At 36.2% G+C, this 19,009-nt stretch overlaps 1 protein-coding gene across 3 annotated transcripts in view; it reads right to left on the minus strand.

Annotated features, from left to right (window-relative positions):
- ERICH2 (glutamate rich 2) overlaps positions 1 to 19,009 on the minus strand; it is an 86,915-nt gene that overhangs the window by 35,451 nt on the left and 32,455 nt on the right. For all 3 annotated transcript variants that reach the window (XM_043993135.1, XM_043993133.1, XM_043993134.1), the window contains 4 exons: positions 16,974 to 17,007; positions 8,249 to 8,285; positions 1,483 to 1,516; positions 1,235 to 1,283 (listed from right to left, as the gene is read on the minus strand). In XM_043993135.1, the coding sequence (XP_043849070.1) occupies positions 1,235 to 1,283; positions 1,483 to 1,516; positions 8,249 to 8,285; positions 16,974 to 17,007 (154 nt within the window). The remainder of the gene's footprint in view (positions 1 to 1,234; positions 1,284 to 1,482; positions 1,517 to 8,248; positions 8,286 to 16,973; positions 17,008 to 19,009) is intronic.

The raw sequence follows: 19,009 nt of genomic DNA on the forward strand, positions 1-19,009 counted from the left end.
GGCAGTAAAGAGAGAAAACACTCCAAGCACAGAGTAACTACCATCTGAGTTAGATAGCTTTGCACTGTGAAAAAGCAAAGTATACTTTCCATACATATTAATTATAAAAAGTCCAAAGGAAAATTTATCACTTTTTTCCACATTGGTTAAAATGAGATCAGTCTGATATTTGGAAAATAAAAAAGTCAAATGTAGAATTTATTTTATTTTTGGTTGAAGTAAGATCAGATGGAATTCTAACAATCAAATAAACACCAATTAATTAGGAACAGATCCCCTGTAAAAATACATCGTATACAATGTTTCCAAATGAATTGATCAACATTTCCTTTGCAATTTTTCTTAGAAATCAAAATTGGCAGGAAGTGATAACATCTTACTATGTACATGTATATTGGTTTCCACCTTGATTTGGGTGGTTAAGCAGAGAGATCTGTAATAATTAAAACAGGTTATTCTTTTATGATAATTATTTTCAACATTGTCTCAGTTTGATTTTGACTAACATTTAGAGGTGATTTTTTTCTCTGTGTTGTGAAGCTATAACTAGTAGGGTCTTAGTAAATATTAAGTCAATTTTATTTTAAACACCAAAGATTCCCTGAAACATATATCCTGAAAGAATTACAAAATGTCAAAAGGGAATGGAGAATGAAGAGCAAATGCTATTTTTTGTGATAAGTTAAATAAGCATAAGAATAATAATAGAATATTCAGTATTACAAGGTTGAATTGAATATTATCTCTAGTGTATACCTTACATTTTTTTTATCAACATCTACTTTTTATTTTTAATGTCCTTCAATCCAAATAATAATTGCACTAACTGAAGTAAAGGCTAGAGTGCTAATCCATGCATTTCGGGTCTTTCAAATTTAATTGAGTGAGAAATGATTGCATTATCTAGTTTTAATTGCTTAAGAGGCATGTAATAGATCAGCTGCACAACCAAAGACATCTTCTTACCGTGACATTGCTTCAACTGGTTCAATAACCACTTCTTCTGAAGAACAAGTTAATAGCCTCAGTATCTTAAGTGTTGGTTCCCTTGATGTATTCTGATTACCAAACATTTTAGCCTTTATTTTCTGAAATAAAGACACTAGAATAAAGAATTGTATAACTAAAGCTATTTAGTTTTATAGACAGCCATTTTGTGATATTTCTTCTTAATAATTATGATAAACCGATAGTTAATATAAACATATTTCTGTTAAAGTAATTAATTATTTACCATTTGGATCAAGCACCTGCAATTTGCCATAGTGTCTTTTCTTTGATTCCTAAAACAGAAAAAAGATAAACATTATTTCAGTTTGGGGCACTTAAAAATATTTACTCAGAACCTTTAAATAAACATTTCTAATAGATGAACTAAAATCTCTTGTTTTAATAAAGTAAAAAAAAATGCATATGCATACATACCTGACCAGATAACCATGAAGCAACTCCAAAGAATAGCTTAGAAAAATTTACTCTTACCTTAGCAATGTCTGGTCTGTCTAAACAATTCCGCCTAGAAAATAAAATATTTTAAAATGATATTCCATAATTGTCTACTAATATATTTAAAAGGAAAACAAAATCTCTTTTTATCTAGGACATACTGAGTATACCCTTTTTCCTAATAACTTTTATTAGTATTATTAGTATTTTAGTATTAGATTTGTAAAAATCTTTATATCCATTCCTAGAACTCCCACAAGCCAGTGGTGTGGGACCTACAAGAATTATGATGCCCATTTTACAGATCACAGCATTATTGATTTAGAGCTGGAAGGAATGTGGTTGAAGCAATGAGGAGGAAATTAAGGTATTGCAAGGTCGAAGCAGCCCAGCTTAAATATCAGCTGTGGTCACCCAGCTGATGCCTTTGTTAGCACCTCCTCTTCTCTCTCCCCCTATTACTTTATATTTCTTTACATGTTGACATGTTATTCTCCAGCTCCTCCCCACTTAGTAGGATGTAAACCTCTTTAAGTCAGGGTCCAAAATAGTTTTTATCTTTGTTTGCCCAGGGTGTAACACAATGCCTGGCACACAGTAAGGACTTCATAAATGTTTGCTGAATTGATTTGAATTCATGTTTGGTACTCATTACTTCCATTCAAGCCTTTAACATTAAAAAGGCTGTAAAATGACTCGAGACACTGATAACCTTTTCAGTGATAAGAGCTTTGGATGAAGCCTTGCCTGGAAGAAAAGACACAAAAGTGATAACCTCTAATCTCATCTATCTTTCCTTATGATTTTATACAATGTTAACTCCACTTAGCTTATAAACTTTTTATTGTTGTTCAATTGTGTCCAACTCTTTGTGACCCCATTTGAGGTTTTCTTGGCAAGGATACTGGAGTTATTTGCCATTTCCTTCTTTGGCTCATTTTACAGATGAGGAAACTGAGGCCTAAGTGACTGGCTCAGGGTCACACAGCTAGTAAGTGTCTGAGGCTAGATTTGAACTCAGGTCTTATTGACTCCAGGCTTGGCACTGTGTGCACTGTGCCACTTAGTTGCCCTTCATAAACTTTAAGGCCCTGAGATTTTAACATCCAAAGACAAACAGCAAATCTCTTTTTTTCCCCTAGGAATTTTCTTTTCCTTTCTTCCCCACTGATGGTAACCTAAGAGTTTACTTTGGCTCACATACATAATGTATGTACATATGTAGCCCATTGTGCTCCCCCAGAGAACAAAGCAGAGAATGGTAATACTATATCTAAAAATCAGTCAGAAAGCCCATGTAGGCACACTGATAAGGAATCATATATGATGTACAATTCAAATATGTCTTTCCTAGACTTGTAGGAGAAAATGGAATCATATATGATGTACAATTCAAATATGTCTTTCCTAGACTTGTAGGAGAAAATTATTACCATATGAACCAGAAGTAGGACTTAAATTTTTTTTTTAATATTCTTTAACCAAGTTAGAGGCTAAGTATGTGCAAGAAACATATATTGCTGGGGCAGCTGGGTGGCAAAGTGGATAGAGCACTGGCCCTGGATTCAGGAGAACCTGAGTTCAAGTGTGGCCTTAGACACTTGACATTTACTAGCTGTGTGACCCTGAGCAAGTCACTTAACCTGCATTGCTCCCCCAAAACCAAACCAGAACAGAACAACAACAACAAGAAGAAACATATATTGCTATTTTCCAGCAACTATTTAGTAAACTATTTAAGAAAGTAATACATGTTATACAGGTTTGACTATGTGTTTTAAAAACTGTTACTTATGAACTTATGCATTTTTTTACTTATGAATATTTTTAAAAAACAGAATCTGTGTTTGTTACCTTTCAAAATATACCAAAATATTAATATATTTAATATACACTTATTACATTTAACTAATGTATTTTATATAATTATATAAACATATTTCTATTGTTTATTTCTATATAACTATTTTATTTTACTTAATCTATTAAATATATTAAATTTAACATGATAGTAACACAATGGCATACTTGTCTGTGCCTCTTCTAAACTTTCTTTTATTCTCTTGGGTATTTTTAAATGTTCAATTAAGCTACTCCTCTTCTTTTTTTTCTTTCTTTCTTTTTTTTTTTTGGTATCACATTCATTACCCACTAAATTCTCCAAACATAGTCAAGCAAAACAAATCACGTGGGCTATGTCTGTAAATGTATGTCTCTTTCTGCACTTCCATCATGCTTCTGCCAAGAAGTGGAAAGCATTCTTCATAATTAATCTTCTGAGTCATGAGAGAATATTTCATCAATTAGAATTTTAAAATTTATCAAAGTTGTTTTCCTTTACATGACTGTAAAGTTTCTTTGACTCCACCAGACTTTCCATTTCTTATGGCTCAATAATTTTCATTTTCATTCATATACTGTACCACAATCTGTTCAGCCACTCACCAAATGATAGGCAACTACTTTTGTTTCTGGTTCTTTTTTTTCTTCTTTTTACAATATAGCAATATTGCTATAAGTATTTTTGTATATAAAGATTCTTTCACCTATTTGAGACATGTGCCTAATAGTGCTATTGCTGCATTTAGTAACTTTTGGAATATGGATCTAATTACTTTCCAGAAGAGTTGGACAAATTCACTGCTTTACCAACAGTTCATTGGTGCAATGTCTTCCTATACCCCTTACAATTAGTCTTCTTTTTGCCATCTTTGTCAGTTTGAAGGGTAAAAGAACCTCAGACTTGTTTAAACTTCCATTTCTCCAATGAATGATTTGGTGCACTTCTTTATATAGTTGTTGATAGTCTGCATTTTAAAATTTGAGAATTGCCTGTTTATATCCTTTGACCAATTATCTCCTGGCAAATGATACCTGTTATTTTAGATTTATGTCAGTTCCTGTGAGGAAATGAGTAATGGTCTCCTCTCAATAAGGATATAACAATCACCATTCAAATTGCACTCCTCCAGACCTGTTTGAGGACTAAGGTCTCAGTTCCCCTCCTTCCCCTCCAGCAAACAAGATAACTTGGTTCAAGGAGCCCTGAGCTGGTCTTGATGAGGTCCTTTTCTGGGCTGTGTCCATATAAGGGAAGATTAAAGAAATGTCCATGTCACCTCCCCATTAGCTAAGAACCCAAAGAATACTGCATTCTGGTTAGCTAGTTTTTGCAAGTAGATTGTAACCCTTGAGTAATCCAGCCAGTGATGAAAAAGGGGCGGGTCCATTTGCATTAGGGACTAGGGCTTAAAATGGGGTCTGTGAGCCCCCATTTTTTGCACCCTACCAGCTGCACACTGGGGTGCCCTTTTTCACGAGGAAGAAATAAGTGAGCCTTTGTCACATCTCTGCCACTGAGTTCCAGAGAATTATTGAACAGGGATCATTTTCCTCTCAATTCCCAATGTCATTTGGATATTAAGACTTTTATCGGAGAAGTTTACTATGAAGATTTTCTCCGATTAACCTGTTCCCTTTCAAATTTTACTGCATTAATTTTGTTTGTGCAAAAGTTTTGTTTTGGGTAACCAAAATTGCTTATTTTGTCTTTTGTTAGGCAGAAAGGAAACAAGCATTTATATGTCAAAGGCTCAGTGCTAAACACTGGGATACACATACAAACAAAAGGAAAGCTGGTCCCTGTCCTCAAGGAGTTTACATTCTAATGGAAGAAAGGGGTTAAGGAGTGGAGTGAGGACTGGAGATGAAGGTACCTGGAAAAGAAGCATTACTGAAGGTTGGATGGTGACGAACAGGGCTTGCAAGGGAATGAAAGCTGGCTGCCTGGGCCCCTTCACAAAATGCAGGCTCTGGCAGGAACTCGTCAATGGCCTTGTGGAGGGATGTTCCAAGGTGAGTAGGCTGCAGGGGTTATAGCATGTTCCAAAGTGAGGAGGACTGAGGCACTAAAGGAAGCTCAAGGATAAGACAGTGGAAGAGGGATTTTGAAATCCAGAAAGTAAGGAACAGGGTCAGAATCTCTGTTCCATATTCAGTTAAGAATTTTGCTCTGATAGTTGTGAAATGTATTGTCTTCCCTTATCCTTCATTATTTTTGGTGATATGACCTTCTTTTTTATATAGGTCATGCATGCATCTGGAGCTCATTATGGTTTTTGATGTGCATGTTGTTCTAAACCTAGTTTATGCTAGGCTGCTTTCAAGTTTTCCCAGCAGTTTTTGTCAAACCAGTGATGTCAAATGCAAATAGAAATGGGTATCACCAAACTATACAATAGGCCACATATTGGCTGAGTAAACGATACATTAACATTACCTATGTTCTACTATATTTTTATTTAGTTTGTTAAATATTTCCCAATTATATTTTTATCTGATTTAGTGGCTTCAATGCCATCATGGTGTGTGTTTGATAAAACTGGTGCAAACCTATTCAGTCAGGGATTATGTCCTGTTTATCTTTGCTGCCTTCACAGAAGGTGGTATGTAAAAGGTGCTTGATAAGTGTTTTTGAAATAAATTAAGTTCCAGAAAGAAAATCTGGGCATTGAAACAAGTGACTACATATTCTTTAGGTCACATGATTTATCCCACACATTCTCTTTTGTGAAAGTCAATTTGTTTTTAATGAATCTTTAAATAGATAACCATTCATAGAAATGAGCTGAATTCTATTGAGAGAACCTGGGAACTAAATGTGGTAGCTCTAAATCTTGTGTGGTCTTGATTGTGGTCCCAGAGTATTTGGATAGTTTCCTTCTGAATGCTTGAAGTATTTTCTCTATGACCTGGGAGCTCTGGAATTTGGTTATAATATTCCTGGGAGATTTCACTTTGGAATTTTTTAGGTGGTGATTGGTGGAATCTTTCAACTTTTATTTTACTCTCTGGTTCTAGGATATTGGGGAAATTTCCTATATAATTTCTTGAAATATGGTGTCTAGACTCTTTCTTTGATCATGGATTTTGGGTAGTCTGATAATTCTTAAAGTATATCTCCTTATTCTAATATTCAGGTAAATTGTTTTTCTGATGAGATATTTCACATTTTCTTCTATTTTTCATTCTTTTAACTTTATTTTATTGTTTCTTGATGTATCATGGAGTCATTAACTTCCACTTGCCCAATTCTAATTTTTAAGGAATTATTTTCTTCAGTGAGCTTTTGTACCACTTTTTCCACTTGGCCAATTCTGCTTTTTAAGCAGTTATTTTCATCAGTGAAGTTCTGTACCTCTTTTCCCATTGGGCTAATTCTGTTTTAAGGTGTTATTTTATTCAAGTTTTTTTTAATGCTTCTTTTACCAAGCTGTTTTCTTTTCATAATTTTCTTGTATTGCTCTTATTTCTTTTCCTGACTTTCCCTCCACCACTCTTATTGGATTTTGAAAATCATTTCTAGTTGTTATAGGAATTCTTGCTGGGCCTGTGTCCAATTCACATTTTTTTTCCCTTTGAGGCTTTACTTATAGTTGTTTTGACTTCTTCTGAGTTTTGTCTTGATCTTCCCTGTCATAAAAGTAGCTTTTTATAGTCAGGTTCTTTTTGTTTGTTTCTTTACTCATTTTTCTAGCCTATTTTCAAGTTCAAAGTTCTGTTCAAGTTGAGTTCTATTCACCTATGTCCCAAGTTTCAGGGTTTTTCGCACTGCTCTTTTCAGAGTTAGTTGTGAGGGTTTGGAAGTTTTCAGTGCTTCCAAAGTGGTGTGATGTGGGGAGAGGTGTGATCACTGTTCTGGTCTGTGCTCTGGTCTTTACTCAGGAAGAGTCCCTGATCCCTTTCAGCTGCAAGCATGATTGCTTCTCCATCATGAAGGACAGTACTCCCCTTCTCCCTTGAGCTGTAACCTGAAAGTGGGTATAGACAATGGAGTTGCCGGGCAGTATCTGGTCCTAGTTCCAGTGCTAACACAGAGATCCCTGGTAATCTCTTTCTGACCAGTTGCCAGACTCCTTACCATTTTTTTTGTGGGCCTTTTGTGACTTGCCCAGGGTCACACAGCTAGTAAGTATCAATCCCTTGCCATCTTTTGCTTGAGAGGTCCTGAAGCTGCTGTGACTTCTGTTGTCACCACCAAATCCTACCACTGGTATTGCATCCATGTGGGCTCTGGGCCAGCTTCCACCCCCATCATAGATCTCTTCTTTCAACTTCCTAGATTGTCTTGGGCTGGAAGGATACCTCACCCTGACCTTTTGTTGGTTCTGCCACTCTAGAATTTAATTTGAGGCATTGTTTTAAAGTTGTTTGGAAGGGAATGTTGGGAGAGCTGGGCTGAGTATTTCCTCTGCTCTGCCATCTTGGCTCTGTCACTGAAAGTCCATAGCATATTTCTTTAGACTCTGGATAGAAACTACACTATAATTAGAGCAATAATTTCAAATCAAATGATCCCAAGTATAAAAGAATATCGTCTGACATTATTTAAGATAACCTGGAGATGCTACAGCATCAACATATTGGCCTACTTTCCCAACTTTTCCAAACCTAAAAACACAATTATTATTATTATTATTATAACTTATTTTTATATAGCACTTACTATGTGTCAGGCACTGTGCTAAGCACTTTATAATTATTATCTTATTTGATTCTTACAACAACATTGGAGGTAGGTATTATTACTATCCCCATTTTACAACTGTGGGAACAGAAGAAGTTAAGTGACTTAGCCAAGGTCACATAGCTAGTAAGTGTCTGAAGCTAGATTAGAACTCATGTCTTCCTGACTCCAGACCTGGTACTCTATTTCCTCATTGTCTCTTGTGCTACCTTGCTGCCTCTATATCATCCATTGCCTTAAAACATTAGCTTGTAATATGGGATTATTTTCTCTTACCCTGAAATTGTCAAGTCAGCTTCCAAAAAGACTTCACCTATACAGAAAATAAATTAAAAATGAAGCCATGATTAATCAAGCTAAGAGAGAAAACTTTTGAATCTCTGATTTTTCTTTTTTAAATTTCATATTCTATTTAGTTGAGAGTTCTATGTGATACTACGTACATTACATTTTGGGGTACCTACTGCAACATATACACTAAAATGAACTGTTTCTGCTGGAATTCATGATACTCTTCTATGATAATCAAAGGAAAGAAAAGCACCAACTTTATGATTTCATGTTGTGACATAACCTAAAGAGTTTGCTGCTTTCAGGTTGAAGCATGGTCCAGCCCACCAGATAAAATGCTCTAGTACCTATTTCTTGTTCTGTCTCCAAAGTGGGGTGTCTTCACCCAATAGGTATAGGAAGAAAACATTCCAGCTGAGAAGATCAGGAAAGAGATCAGTGTGCTTGCCCGCTGCAGCTCTCTATTCCCCTGCTGGTCCCCAGTGTGGACCAGTGTCTCTATGGGCAAGTGGGTAGTCATCCTCAGCTTTCACTTTGTGTATCCCTGGCCTAGGATCCACATGTGAATGGAGGGGAAGTACCAAATGGCCTCAAAGTTTTTCTCTCCCCTCCACTCTTTTTTTTTTTTTTTTTTTTTTTTTTTGCGGGGCAATGGGGGTTAAGTGACTTGCCCAGGGTCACACAGCTAGTACGTGTCAAGTGTCTGAGGCCGGATTTGAATTCAGGTACTCCTGACTCCAGGGCCAGTGCTTTATCCACTGCGCCACCTAGCCGCCCCCTCCCCTCCACTTTTACTGAACCATCCCCCATCCCATACTGAGCCTGACAGGAATGACATCCTAGAGATCAAGAGGAACAGATACTGCAGCTGAATAACATGGGAATAAGCAACAGCTATTAAGACCAGAGCTAGGTGGCTCAGTGGATAGAGAGGTGGGCCTGGAGTCAGGAAGACCTGAGTTCAAATTAGGATTCAGACACTTCCTAGCTGTGTGACCCTAGGTAAGTCACTTAACCTCTGTTTGTCTTGACCCACTGGAGAATGAAATGGCAAACTACTACAGTATCTTTGCCAAGAGAACCCCATGGAAAGTATGATCCACAGGGTCATAAAGAGTCAGACACAACTGAACAACAACAGATTAAGAACCAAGAGACTAAACATCTGCAGTTGACGGTGGGCAGTAGCTAGTGTTATCATTATGCAGTTCAGCAGTAGCTAGAGTCTGCATCTTCTTGTTCAGCAAAAAAATTTTTGATTCATGAACACAGCCATTCAGCTGCCTAGAATAAGTCCCACCTTTTTCACTGTCCTAGACATGGCTGCCAGATGGGACCAAGTATATAGAGAGGACAACTGTGCTGGAGGTAGGACAACTCTGGGGGTACTGAGAGACCAGTATACAAGATATCTGAAGGACAGAAAGATACCAAAGGTATCAAAAACCTCATACCTTATTGATACACCCACACACACACACATACTTACACGAATCTCTCTGACTAGGAAATGGCTTAAAATTAATTTCACTATCACCCTTTTTTGTGAGGCAATTGGGGTTTTAAGTGACTTGCCCAGGGTCACACAGCTAGTAAGTGTTAAGTGTCTGAGGCTGGATTTGAACTCAGGTCCTCCTGACTCCAGGGCTGGTGCTCTATCCACTGCGCCACCTAGCTGTTCCTCACTGTCACTTTTTATCCTTAATTTGATGGTGATGGAAATATAGGGGTAAAATAATTTTCTTATAAAAATCAACCATCTACTAATTATTGTATATATCAAGGTTTAAGTGATATTTTTTGCTCAAGAATGCTGATGTAGGGGCAGCTGGGTGGCTCAGTGGATAGAGCACCGGCCCTGGATTCAGAAGGACCTGAGTTCAAATCTGGCCTCAGACCCTTGACACTTACTAGCTGTGTGACCCTGGGCAAGTCACTTAACCCCAATTGCCTCACCCAAAAAAAAAAAAAGAATGCTGATGTAGAATGTGATTTCATTAAAGAAACACATTAGATGAACCTTAGTCCATAAATTAACTTGTGGGAGGGACAGAGCTCTGAGCCTTGGGTCATCCTCCTCCACAGAGCCAAACTTAATTTGAGTATAATCATGAGCAAAGGGAAAAGGATTATAATTAAAAATCATTAGAGGAAATTAATTTCTTAAAATTTCTTTTTCGTAAGCCCAGAAATATCGTTTGAATTGCTCTATATGCGAGACAGATTGGGAAGCCTACAAAGGTAAAATAAGGCAGGTCATCTCCTCTCTTCACCTCTCTTGCCCTGAGATGTTTGTAAATGTACAGAATGATTTTTCTAATGCCAAATATTGTTCTGTTGGATATGTATTTGTAATTTTTTATAGTGATTGGCATGAATTGAAGTCATCCCTTGTAAGATAGCAGACATTGCTCCAGTCACAGATCTGTATGTGTCTACCAGTAGTGGTAGACATCTACTTTACAGCACAGATTGTATGGGAAATGGCAAGACTGTGAGAAACTCTGGCAATGGTAGGATGATAAGTAAGAACTCAAGAGCTAACATCTGTGCTTTTGTGGATGTTCTCTTGCACACTGGGGATGCTGTCAACAGAAAGCATGATGTACCTTCTACAAAGGCCACATTGAATTTCAGTAACTCACACCAAACAAATCTCCAATCCACAGAGGAGACTACACTGAGCTATGGTTAGGCTCTAATGAAAGGTCTGTTCACCAACAGGTTCACAAGTTCTGCTTTGGTTGATTGATATCCTTTACTACAGTCTCTGAAATATGTATATAAGCTTTCTTCAAGCCCTAAAAAGGGGGACCACTCCATAGCAATGTGTGTCTAAGTCTTCTGTGTTACTTTAATAAATATATTTAGTAGCCTGCTATAAAGCAGAAAGTGGTATTTTTGCCAAGACAAAAGGAACAAGATATCTCCAGAAGGGGGGAAATTGTACTTAAAACTATTAAACTAGACACCAGAAGAAAGGACAAAAAAATGACAACAACCTATAGAGTGGTTTAGGTTAATGAGAGAAATAAAGGATGATCTAATACAGGGCTTCTTAAACTTTTTCCACCCATGACTCCTTTTCACCAGAGAAATTTTTACTTGACCCTGGGTATATATGTATATAAAATAGGTATACATAATCCTTTACTGTTGCTAAATTTTTGTGACCCCTACATTCAGTTCCACAACCACATATAGGGTTGTGACCTACAGTTTAAGAAGCTTTGGTCTAACAACTATGAGGAACTGGTGATACAGTCTTTTAAGGAAGAATATAAGATTAATAAACAGCTTAGAACATATGCTAGGAAAAAATCATAAACAGTAGATTCTGTGAAAAAGATGACAGATGGAATTTTTTAAAATGCCAAAAGAAAGAAAAAAAATGTCAAAAAGAATTGAACCAGCAAACCTGGAAGAACATGTGAAGCCTCTATTAAGCAAAGTAAAAACTGACCTTAAGACAGAGCTTGACACGAGAGCCAAACTATCAGTATCCTGGAAAACAACATGATAAAACAAAGAGATATTCTAGAAATAAGAAATTCTAAGAAATCATACAAGAAGATTATCCAGAAACATTGAAAGCACTTATACTATAAAGTTACATTTAAGGTGAGGGGCTGAAGTAAAATCTATCATATTTGAGCTGAATTTTAAAAATCAATTGTCATTAGGATTTTGAATAAAGCAACACTAAAAAAAATAAGATACCTTCAAGAAAGACATAGAGGGAAACTAAGTTATGCTTCAAGACACCCAAAATAATATCAATAGTAAATACACACACACTGAATATCACAGCAAATAAATACATAAAAGAAAAACTAACTGAAATGCCCAAAGACCTACCTACTAGAAGTAAAAGAAAATCCATCACTTGGCAGTCAGTTGTTAATATTTTACTTGAAGTCTTTCCAGTCAGGTAAAACTTGCCAGAATTTATCCTAACTCTGCTGGCAGAACCTTCAAGAATCCAGGTTACTTCCTTACAGGCCAAGGCATAGTAAGACTTCTATGGAGCTGACTTATCTTAGTATTTAGACATTATACTTTCTCAAAGTAATTGAACCTAATCAAAATCTGAACTAGGAACATTTTACCACAATGTTTAGTATATTTAACTACTTAAGGGTGGAATGTTAATTTTTAGTGGCAGATTTTTCATCAGTCCCAATCTTAGTAAATCTTCAGGTATCTTGCATTCAGACTTAAGTAATAATAGCCTTGAAAAATAGTTAGGAACCTCAAATTAACCCCCTTTACATAAAAAAGTATTTGGAGGCAAAGCAGTTTTTCAACACCCAGAAACAACAAAATATAACATAACCAAAAAGTGGTGAAAACCCAAAGATTATACCTGAAGGCATGTGATGAGGTCAGTCTGTCGTTTACAAAGAAAAGAGCACTCTGACTATCAATGACTACAAAATATTAGTCTTTTGGTACAAAAGCTAAGAGGGATGGGAGAAGCACCAGGAGAAAGAAAATACAAGAGTAAAATAAAAGTGGAGAGAAGGGAAAAAAGGATAGCATCCAGTAAACACCAAACTAACACCCCATAGTAAGTGAATGGACTACTATACCACTTGGCTGGTGAGGTTGATATTGAAACAACTGACTGACCACACAACTGTGAGTCTTTGAATACTGTGAAATACAATCACTTATTCAATTTAGGAGGCAAGATTTGCTCCAAGTTTTATTCAGCAGTTTCCCAGCTGGGGAAAACCACTTTATGAGATGGTCCTCTCCCTTTCTTAATGGATGAAGTTGTATATACATTAGCAAATAGGAAGAACAAGCTTAATGTACTTTTTAAAAGTTCAGGATTTTGGCTAGGTTCAGATATTTCCCCAATTTCTGAATTTAAACATCCTGCTATATAAAATAAGGAAAGACATGAATTTAAAAGTTACCTAAAAGGTTACTTAGATAAGACTGGTGTTAACAGAGAGACCTTTTCTTAGGCATGGGAATATACAATTTGTGAAAAAAGGAAGAGAGAGCAAAAGTACTAAGGCAAAAGAAAAAAGACAGTTTTTAAAACAAATATGCTTAAACCAAGCTGGTTTCTAGACTGCTGAAGGAAGAATATTAATAGAGAAAGTGGAATGGAACAAGTTTCAGCAGAGCAACTATCTCTTCCGAAATGTCTTATTATAACATATATTGGTACAGAAATAGGCTTTCTAATGTACTGGAATTTCAACTTTAAAAAAATCAGAAAGTGGGGCGGCTAGGTGGCGCAGTGGATAAAGCACCGGCCCTGGATTCAGGAGTACCTGAGTTCAAATCCGGCCTCAGACACTTGACACTTACTAGCTGTGTGACCCTGGGCAAGTCACTTAACCCCCATTGCCCCGCCAAAAAAAAAAATCAGAAAGTTATATTTAAAGTGCAAAAAAGTGCAAATATATTAATTTTATTTTAAATATGACTTTCTTATCTTCCAAATTAAGGTAAGGCATTTTCCATCAGTCCAGATTCTATGAAGAAAGTTTTATTCACCATCTTTTAAGCAATGGCTGACCCATTTTAGAATAAAAAATAAGTGATTTTTTTCTGCATTAAAATATTGAGTTCTGTGTTTTATATTTTTCTAACTACATGTTTTCATATGTGTTAGTTATCTTTTTGTTCTTTTATTATCTCATTGGGACCTTCCCTGTCTGATTGAATCTACCTCCTTAATGTGACCTTTTATGTGCCTGAGTGACATGCAGTGAAAATACCACTAGCTTCAAAGCCAGGAGAGGTAGGGCCTTGGGCAAGTCTCTGTGAGTCTCAGTTTCTTTATCTTTAAAGTAAGAGAATTATCAGACTAGATTACTCTTTTATATCATAGACTCCTTTGGTAAGTCTGGTGAAATCTAAGGACCCCTTCTCAGAATAATGTTTTTAAGTACATAAGCTATAATATTATGAGATATCAAAGTTAAACAATTATACTGAAATAGTTATCAAGATATTTTTAAAAACAAGTTCGTGGACTCCAGGTTAAGAAACCTTTGCCCTAAGGTCTCTCCATTGAACAATCTATTTTTCTAAATTTGATGGTTCAATTTTTTTTTTGTTTTGTTTTTGTGAGGCAATTGGGGTTAAGTGACTTGCCCAGGGTCACATAGCTAGTAATTGTTAAGTGTCTGAGGCCGGGTTTGAACTCAGGTCCTTCTGAATCCAGGGCCAGTGTTCTATCCACTGCACCACCTAGCTGCTGACTCAATTTTAATACAGGGTGGACCAAAAGTCATGGTTTTAATAACTTTTTGAGAATTATTTTTTGCCATTTACAAAGATTTTATTTTTCACACATAATATAAATTCATTTCTGATATATACTGCATATGATATTTGGTATTGAAAATTAAAAACAAAAAATAAAGGAGAGACTAAATATTGAAAGCCTTTTATGACTTTTGGCCCACTTTATAGTTATCTCATCCAATAACTCTAAAATTCTACTGCTACTTTTAGGCTGAAAAAATGAAAAGTTTAATAATTTCATGAGCAAGGTTCCCTCTGTAAGAATCTTTGACGATAAATCCTTTGCAATACTGTAAGACATCCTTTCCGTTACTTCCCCCAACTTACACTTGCAAATTGAGTCCTCAAAGGGCAGTTACTATTTCAGGTTCTAGGGGTACCCTGTGGGGTTGTATTCCTACCACTAAAGCACATAAATCCTGACCAGTGTGCTTCCCATTAACAATCAGTCAATAAATACAATTAGCTTTTAGCATTTGCTAAGATGCCATAGTACAAAGAGTCCATATAAAATGTCCCCTTCCCCCATTGCTTCCCATCCTATAAACCTGGAACACACTCTTCCACAAATACACATAGCATCCATGGGAAGAGTAGCTTCAGACTTGGAGTACTATGGCAGGGAGGAATAAATTTATATGTAGGATACACATGTGGCAAAGGCCACTCCTAGTACTATATATCCTATAAGTTCTTCCTCTCTTTGCAAAATCCTTACATTAGATTTTCAGGGTCTGCTCTGCTCCACAGACTGACACTTGACTGCTAGCAATTTTGCTTCTTGAATTTATTTTCATTGTTGGGTGACTATCTCTCTGTACCTAGAATCTATCAGGAATGTGCATGTCTCTGCTCTCTGATAGATGTAGTAGTTCTTGTGAGATGGATGATGGGGGATGGGGAGGAGAAAATCCTTCCTCCCCCCCCACCCCGCCCTGGCCTTGAGGCTTCTTGGTACTGTAAGAAATGAATATTTCTCTCTTGGATTTAATAACTAATTATTGTATTAGGAATAATGTTTTTCCCCTTTTCTACTTCCTCATCCCAAACCAACCAGTGTGGGAAATCTCTCTTAAAGATTTACCCACATTAAGATCTAGTCAGACAGTAAAAGAAATTCCAAGTTTGGGCTAATGGCTGTATTCCTGCTCATTCTGTTTGCTCATACAGGTCTGGGCAAATATCAATTCTCCTTTTTGCCTTTACAAGTGATATGGAAATGGATGTCTCTTTGACCAAGATTTGGGTGACACATGTCAGGTACCTCAAGACCCTAATTTTAATATAGTCCACCTCCCACTGGATTAACCAGAGTTGATTGAACACCTACTCTTCAAATCGCATATAAACTGTGAACCCACTGCCATTAGGGCTCTTTGGTCTAAGAGAGATGGTCAAATGACCATCCTTTTATTGATAACATGCTGGCATTATTAATAAAATAATTAAATTACCCAGAAACTATGGCTCTTGGAATTTTTAAAAACATCATATTGTTGACTCAGGAGTCTCCTCCACAACTTCCTTGAACTTTCAAACTCTGAAACTCATCAATTTAGAAGCAAATTTGCTTGATCAGCCAATTCAGCTATACTCTTCTTGACCTAATCAGAGAAGTGGTCTTACTTCATAAAGGAATCAAGTCATATAGATGTACCACCTTGTTTATACATCAAAATCTCATGTATGATGAGGTCAACTAAAGGAAAAAGGAAACCTCCTTCCTTCCACTATCATTGCTAGTTCTAGAAAAACAAAGGTCTTGGTTTACAAATGAGAGGAAGTGTAGAACCTTTTAAAAATGTAGGGTATTTATGTTAAATCATGAAAAAATTATGTTCACTTATTGGATAACTTATTTAATATATGAGAATATAATTACAATATTATACATTATAACTTATGTTAGCACTTCAAAAAGCTACAATTTTGTCAGGGGTACACAGACCCCCTGTAACTTAGATGATCTTTAAGGGTTGCTGCTAACAAAAAAACTAATCACTCTGAAGTCAACCTGGTAAACTGGTCTCCTTCAACTTAGCGGGGCTGGTCCTCAAGCAATAACACAGTCCAGTCTATCACTGGGTCTATACTTGAAGTTTTTTCATCTTAGTAGAACCAGTCAGATATTATACTCTACAAATAGAATATAATAAACTCCTCAAAGGCAAGATCCGTTCATTTTTGTCTTTGTATCCCTAGCACCTACCACAGGCATTTTATAATTGCTTATTGAATGAATGAATGAACACTGTCATAAGCCTTTGAGAACCTACAGTTTCTCCATGCCAATAAGAGACATCAGAATGGGGCTTCAGTTGAAGAAAATGAGTGGATTGAAAATATATCTTTACAAGTTTAAACAGTAAATCATTCAAATGTTTCTAAACAATTAAATGTTTTTCATTCAAGACAAATACAAACTTATTTAAAATACCTTCAGGGCCAATTACTTCTAGCATTCTTGGAGCCTGAAAAAAATTACAAAAAGACCTCATTAATAAATCACCATTTGGTTGCTAACCATAATGTTAACGTACACAATTCAATTATGCAAAGTACACTTAATGAAAACCAGTATATGTATGTCAAAGAAACATAAAACTTTCCAAATGCTATAAAATGCCTAGCTTTACTTGCAAAAAAATTCCCAATGTATCCCCTAAGCAACAAAGAAAATGCAAACTGATGTCGCTGGTAATAAGCACTTATACAACAAATACTTGGTCATAGCAAAATGGACCATGGAAATGATCTCTTTCTCATGGAATCTATACTGAAAATTCATTATCTTAGTATTTAAGAAGAGAAAATGCCATACATTCTTAAAAAGAGATAGAAAATGATATTAATCGTGTAAGTACAGGAACAATCTGAAACGAAGTACCTCTGGTTAATTTACAAGTACTGGTCAAATCAGTTTTGCGTGTTTTATACTATGTAATAGAATGGATACGTGGATAGACATTTATACTATAAAGAAGTTGAAAATGGGTAAAATTTTTTTACAATACTTGAAATGAGGACAATAAACTTTATAAATGCAGTTTCTCATACAGAAGTAATAGATGGCATTATAATCGTCATTTAAATTACTAAAACAGAAAAAATCAGAATAAACTGCATTGTCCTGACCTAGCATCGCACCGGCATTTCTACAACTCTCAGTGTGGAAATTCTCCTCACTGATGCACTGCAGGCAACTAGTCTGTTTTCTTACTTTTGTAGAATGGGAAGTTCAGTATAATGAGCACATTTGCATCTTTTTGGAGTGTGTGTGTGTGTGTGTGTGTGTGTGTGTGATTTATTATGTTGCAATGTTCCAATATTATGCCAGTTATCTATTGTAAATGCAGAGATTGGGACAAATGTGTACCAACTCCAAAGCATCTCCTACAAGTTGTTTGTTTTTCTAAATCCTGATAACAGTTCGTTTTGTTGTCACTTGAATATCATGGCTCATTAAGGATTTGGATTATCTGAGTAACTGAAACCTTACTACTGACAAAACTATATATATATATAAACTATATATATATAAAACTATATATATATGTATATATATACATACATACACACATATACATATACATCTATCTATCTATCTCTTTTTTTTTCAGGGCAAAGAAGGTTAAATGACTTGCCCAGGGTCACCCAGCTAGTAAGTGTCAAGTGTCTTAGGCAAGATTTGAACTCAGGTCCTCCTGAATCCAGGGCTGGTGTTTTATCCACTGCACCATCTAGCTGCCCCTATATATATAAAATTAAGATGAATTACAGACCTATCTTTTATTCTTATCTCATCCTTGGTAAGGTATTGGATAGTAAAAACTAGTAATCTTACTCCTGTTCCAGTGTGGTAGGACGTACAAAACTTTAAGTGCTACCAATGCTTTCTATAATATTTGGCTTCTATAGTTTTATTAGTGGGGCAGCTGGGTGGCACAGTGAAGAGAGAGAGTGCTAGGTGTTAGGAGGACCTGAGTTCAAACTTGGCCTCAGACACTTAGAAGCTGTGTGACCCTAAGCCAGTTACTTAACCCTGTTTAATTCAATTTCCTCATCTATAAATTGAGCTAGAGAAGGAAAGAGCAAACAACTCCTGTATCTTTACCATGAAAACCCCAAATGGGGTCATGAAGAGTAGAACACGATTGAACAACAACAAAAAGTTTATGAGCTAAATAGGTTCTGGGAAGGGTACAGAGTTTGGTCAGACATCAAGGACTCTAAGGTCATCCACTGCATTCCGGGCCATCAGCAGTCATCTTGACCCTTAGCTTGCCATTGGACTTTGATGACTCAGGGAGAGGGTGAGGCTGATGACTTTGTGCAACTCTGACTCACTTAAATCCAGTTCACACATAAGTCATCACTCCCTGATGTTATACGTCCTCTTTGAAAATGAAGGATAAAGAATAATATTAATGAGGCTTTGTTAGGGTCTTCAATATTCCGGAAGTTTATCCTCCC

This window comes from Dromiciops gliroides, chromosome 3 (genome assembly GCF_019393635.1).
Source record: "Dromiciops gliroides isolate mDroGli1 chromosome 3, mDroGli1.pri, whole genome shotgun sequence".
NCBI classification, from domain to species: Eukaryota; Metazoa; Chordata; class Mammalia; order Microbiotheria; family Microbiotheriidae; genus Dromiciops; species Dromiciops gliroides.